Genomic DNA, 6000 nt, shown 5'->3' on the forward strand with positions numbered 1-6000 from the left:
TGTACAACCTGTGGAAGTCAAAGCACATTTTAAGTGGGACGCATGGGTCGGCCCTTTCACCTCATTCTTTTCTGCTTCCACGCTCTGAAACCGGGTTCTTTCACTTCAATCTCTCTCATAATCAAGTTGAGATATGATGTTGTTTCATCCTAGAATTATGAGAAATCCCTTGTTGGCTGGGACGGGCCCTTAGTATAAGATAAGTCAATACAACAGGTTGTGTCAGATTCTCAAAAGACATGGGCTCGCCTTTCGGGGTGACTAGCTGCATTCATTTGTTTGCTTTCTTCCACCAACTTCACAACCATCCTTCGTTGATAATAGGCAAGCTCAACCACAGTTTTCGTAGTTTGGTTCAATTCATTCGGCATTTCCATTTCCAATTGGGAAGTTATATTTTCTCCGACCCAAGGAAGAAGATCACAAGCGGGAGTCCCTACTAGAAAGAGATGCTTTCCAAAGGTCGCACGCTACTGTTGAATGGCCAAATAGGGATTGAAACAGACTAAATAACTAGAGTATTCCGTCGTAGTGGTAGCTGCATTTACGCGACTGGATCCGAGCCATGGGACAAGACCAAATTGGATTGGATTTGTCACATCAGCGGATGGAAGACTGTAGATTTCTCACTTTACCAACTCGGAGAGCACGTGTATGTAATCTGCCTGTATCTACTTATTTATTCGGAGAGGGCCATTAGTAGGATTCAGAAGTTGGACAAGCTATGGCGGAGCCGTTTACCAATGCACCCAGTTCTCCTCATATTTGATTCTTTTTTTGGTATCATTGGTTCCACGTACGTCTTTTGTGTGAGCTTTCTTCACTGTCATCAAAACAACGCTCAAATTGAACCTTTTCAAGCAGTTGTTTATTTCATCCGAGCCAAGAGATGTTGAGAGCATGAATTCAATACTATAAAGCACGTCTAAACATAATAATAAAAAAATACATCATGGTTCTTGGACCTGCAACGAGCCCACACCGAAGCCGGCCAATACTTTTCGTTGGGAAACAAATTTAGTAAGTCAAAAAAATCAACAAATTTAGCAATTCAGAAGAAAAAAAGTCAAAAAGATCTGAATTTTGTTTGGAACAAACTTGACTTTATTTTGTACTGTATAGAGAATTTCGTCAACAAAAAACTCATGTGGCCTTCTGGAAAAAAAATTGAAGGACAGAAAGTGTGAATAGTGACATGTATATAGTGGTGATTTTTTTCACCCGCAATACCAGGAAATCCGTTCCTTGACGAAACTTTTTACAGGAGTACAAACCCTTGATTATTGTTATCTTTCTTGTGCAGGATACAGTCTCTGTCTCATCGATCTTCCTCACCGGGCCCGTGGATGAAAGGAGGCGGCCACCGCTTCGACGCGTTGGCTCACCACCTGCGGCCGGCGCGCGCACTGCTCAGCGCACGCACCAGAATCGGTGGATGCGGCGGCCGTGCGGACGAAGCCGAAGCCGGCCGGAAAAGTCAGTTTGGACGACACTGACCCGCCATTGCTCAACTGAGGAGAAAGTCCGCCCGTCACTACCGGTTCCATGGCTGCCGGCCTCACTACGCAAACGCAACACGGATTCCACGCGTTTATGCGTGTGTGGAGCATGCGAACGCGACGTCGTTGGTGCAACTTTTTTGATCCTCAACTGAAAGAAAGGATATCGATCCATCCATCGTGTCTGTCCCGTCGTGCATGTTGCTTTCGTCTCATCTCTTTACTTTACCTTTGCTCCTAGCTAGTTGCTACTACACGATAATATATGCCTTCCTCTCATAGTGCATGCATGCTAGCCTAGCCAGGTCCGTGAAATGCAAACCGAGAAAAACTAGTCACACACAACACAAGTGGCTGTGTTTGGTTGAGCTGCAGATTCTGGAAAAGCTGCTGTGAAAAAGCTGCTGTGGAAAAGCTGGAAGCTGGAAAGTTGAGGTACCCCCAGCTTTGAAATTTATACTAGAGAGAAGCTACAGATTCTCAAAAGCTGCTTTGAACATTTACCCCTTTGGTTAGCTTTTGGTTTTTCAAAGCAGAAGTTGGTAAAAAAAGCTAAAGAAAGCAACTTAGTTTCTTCTCCAAAATCAAACCATACTCAACTCATCAATCATCTGTCCATCAACCAAGTCAAGAAAGAAAGAAAATGTTGCTCATCTGTCCTGTTAGCTTCAGAAACAACAAAGTAGTACCACGACATGCTTCTTAACTTGTGCTTTCTCATTTCTCTTTCCCCTTCTTGTTGTATAAATATATCCAATCGGAATAAATTGCTTCTTCAATTCAAAGCAATCTAAACCACCCCACCGGCCCGAAGAAAACACATGAGAAACTCGATCGACCCACCTGATAAAATCCTGGCCGATCGATCAGTCTCACAAATTAATTACGACGTGTCATGCACTCATGTCTACAGTAGCGTATGATATGTATCTACCTAGCAGGCTAGCAGAGCTTAATCAAGCTAGCAGAGGAGTGTGATGGCGACGAGCAATAGGAGCGGGATGGCCGTCGCCGTCGTCGTCTTCCCGGGCGACCTGGTATTGGTGTAGGCCGCCGCGGGGGAGGCGGAGGAGGTGTCGGGCTCTGAGAGGGAGCTGAGGCTGAACCGCGGGTTGGAGCCGTAGAGCGCCTGCACGCCGCGGACGTCGTCCAGGGTCAGCTCCGTCTTCCTGGTCCGCGGCTTGAGGCTCGGGTACATGATGGCGTCCGGGACGGACGAGTGCGCCAGGCCAAGAACGTGGCCGATCTCGTGCGTGGCCACCGACTCGAGGTCCACGGCGCCGGCGTCCGCGTCGGCCATGTCTCCGACGGCCCAGCGCTCGGCGGCGTCGAGGTGCAGCTGGCCGCTGGGCGGGGAGAAGGCGTGGCCGAGCACGCCGAGGGGCCCGTCGAAGGGCTCGCCGTCGCCGTGGTCGCCGGCGAGGAACCCCACGCGCACGTCCGCCATGTTGTAGTCGCGCGTCTCGCGGAACCGCACCGGGATGACGCGCGCCCAGCGCGCGAAGGCGCGGCGGAAGGCCCTGCGCACGGCCTTGCGCGGGAGGGGGAGCGGCTGGTAGGGCGGCGAGGAGGAGACGACGGCGTAGGTGAGCAGGAAGTGGCCCGGCTGGCGCGCCCAGCGCGGCTGGCCCTCGAAGAAGGCGAAGCGGGCGGTGGCGTTCGGTTGGAGGTGCTGGTCCGGGACGCCGCAGCGCGGGGTGGCGAGGAGGTCGAGGGTGCGGTTGTCGAGGCGGCCGGTGACGGGGAGGCCGAGGGTGGACTGGTAGAGCCTCACCACGAGCTGGCCGTCGGCGTCGTCAGGGACGGAGGCGTAGCCGAAGCGCGCGAGGTAGCGCCTGAGGCCGTCGGTGACGTTGGCGCCGTCGCCGGCCTGGACCTGGAGCATGTCCGCGAGAGAGGAGGAGGAGGAGGAGTTGGCGCCGGCGTGGAGGAGGAGGTGGCGGGAGCAGCCGGTGCAGCATGGCGGAAACAGGAGGAGGAGGAGGTGCAAGAAGAAGAAGGGGAGGGGGAGGGGGAGAGCAGAGGAGGAGGACATGGGCGCGCGCGCATGCGTGCGTGTATGGGTGGACTGGCCGGACTCCCACTTTGACTGCAGATTTGCATATAAAGAAGAGGAGAAGGAGGAGGAATGTCGAGTCGAGGGTCTACTTGTGTTGGGCCAAGCCGCACAAACCAGTAGACAAATAATAATGCTTGGGAAAAGGAGCAAGAGAATATGGACATGGGGTGTCCGTTGATTGGAGCTTGCTGCGTGTCCTCTCCTCTTCTCAGACGGAGCTTTCACTTTGAGCTTGAGCTTGGTGGCCACCTGCTGTGCCATCTATCTTTTTTTTCCTGGCACCTGCTGACCTGCGCTGCGCCCTCGATCAATCATGCATCCGATTAAGAGATGCTGCAGGCAGACAACATCCATCAGCAGACCAAAGCGGCATTTGTGTCGCCTGCCCAGCCCTATGAAGCTGATGCCTGGTCTCCTCTCTTTGGTCTTTGGAGTATGGATGTGTCCTACTCCTTCCTACCCTGCTCTTCATCTCCTTGGTCTTCATTCAGCTAAAAACTTGCTTTCTCAGCACACACAAAGCAATCTACTCCCCAGACAATTAGCCTGGCCCGTCCAAGCCCAACCTTGGAGCCGTCGCCGTCCGGGAGCATGTCGGTGACCGTCAAGGAGGAGTTGCCGCCCGCCGTGGAGAAGAAGAGGAAGAAAAGAAGAAATGGGCTTGGAACTTACGCCTGTCCTCTCCTCTCCTCTGCTCCCATAGTTCGTTGCCACCTGCGCTGCGTGAGTCCGCATCCGGTTGAGAGATGATGCTGCACTGCAGACGACATCACTGTCATCATCAGTATCACTATGGTGTCTGCACACTGAAATCGAAATATATACTCCTCTAGCTAATACGTATCTTAGCACTATCTTTCTGAAGCCGATGGATGGTCGATCGGTCTTATTTGGACGGACACGCCTCAACCCTGCCTGCTGATTCTGTGGGGATTTGCTTTATTTCACTAACAAGTACACCAATAAGTGTCCCACTTTATGTTCCTTTCATTGTTGACCTCTAATTCCTCCTCTCTCTTTTTTTACACAATGTCCCAACCATCACCCTTATATATCCCATGTAATATACGGGTACAATATTAAGTTTCTAGATAGACTTAGAAGTTGAGGGAACGACCTAAGCTTCTTTCTGCAGTTCCAAATTTGATCCAAAACATTATGGAACGGAGGGAGTACTTTAGCTTCATCATACAATTAACCTTTTAGATATGCATGGTACCTCCCCACCACCCTTATATCTATCTAAGATACCTTACCTCACCAGACCAGACCAGACAGACACAGGTTTAGCCAAACAAACTCAGCCTCTTTCCGCAGCTTGTTCCCTCGTACTTTTGTTGTTTCATAAAAGCCAAAACAAAACAAGATAAAATAGTACCATCTTGAGGTGAGCCAACTTTCTCAGCAAACAGAAAGGGAACTCGTTACTACAGTTGCATTGGAGGGCTCGAGGCAATCAATATGACCCCCGTCCCAGTGTCCCACCCACCCCAATCTTGACTCGTCCCTTCTTTCTTTCTCTCACAAATTCATCATCATATATAGACACACAGGCTACACATAGAATTTCTCAACATCTAGGAGTACGTACCTATCCATAGAATGATGCCATGCCAGCTAGTAAAGCCTGAAACCTCGGAGACACTAGATAGGCTGGTCGTAATGATAGTATCATAACTAGTATCATACATGCCAACTAGACAATTTTGATGAGATAGCATAGCTTTAAATGAAGAAAGAAAAGGTGTAGTATCATATCATGATACCATATCATAATAAATGTTATGCTACTTTGTGTCATGCATGGCAATAAATAAAATATTATATGATACTAATATATGATGCTATGCATTAGGGAGGTAGTATCATACACTAGTATCATATACATGATACCAGTATATGATACTCCTCATTACAACCAGCCTAGCCTAGTAGGTGAGCAGGAAGTGGCCCGGCGGGCGCGCCCAGCGCGGCTGGCCCTCGAAGAAGGCGAAGCGGGCGGTGGCGTTCGGTTGGAGGTGCAGGTCCGGGACGCCGCAGCGCGGGGTGGCGAGGAGGTCGAGGGTGCGGTTGTCGAGGCGGCCGGTGACGGGGAGGCCGAGGGTGGACTGGTAGAGCCTCACCACGAGCTGGCCGTCGGCGTCGTCAGGGACGGACGCGTAGCCGAAGCGCGCCAGGTAGCGCCTGAGGCCGTCGGTGACGTCGCCGGCCTGGACCTGGAGCATGTCGGCGAGCGAGGTGGAATAGTTGGCGCCGGCATGGAAAAGGAGGTGCCGGGAGCAGCAGCGGCAGCATGGAGGGAACAGGAGGAGGAGGAGGAGGAAGAGGAAGGGGAGAGGGGAGGAGGAGGACATGGGCGCGCGCGCATGCTATGCGTGTATGGGTGGACTGGACTACTGGACTCCCACTTTGACTGCAGATTTGCATATAAAGAAGAAGAAA

General features: G+C 51.3%; 1 protein-coding gene across 1 annotated transcript; it reads right to left on the minus strand.

Moving 5' to 3' along the window:
- Window positions 1-2195: 2195 nt before the first annotated feature.
- Window positions 2196-5529, minus strand: LOC119304295 (metalloendoproteinase 4-MMP-like). Its single transcript, XM_037581475.1, has one exon. The coding sequence runs from the start codon at window positions 3817-3819 to the stop codon at window positions 2461-2463; it is 1359 nt and encodes a 452-aa protein (XP_037437372.1). The 5' UTR covers window positions 3820-5529; the 3' UTR covers window positions 2196-2460.
- Between the last annotated feature and the right edge of the window lie 471 nt (window positions 5530-6000).

Source organism: Triticum dicoccoides, chromosome 5A, assembly GCF_002162155.2.
Source record: "Triticum dicoccoides isolate Atlit2015 ecotype Zavitan chromosome 5A, WEW_v2.0, whole genome shotgun sequence".
Lineage (NCBI taxonomy): Eukaryota > Viridiplantae > Streptophyta > Magnoliopsida > Poales > Poaceae > Triticum > Triticum dicoccoides.

Bases quoted from the DNA above. Each gene is read 5' to 3' on its own strand.
- LOC119304295 (XM_037581475.1), bottom strand. From the start codon at position 3,819: ATGGCACAGCAGGTGGCCACCAAGCTCAAGCTCAAAGTGAAAGCTCCG.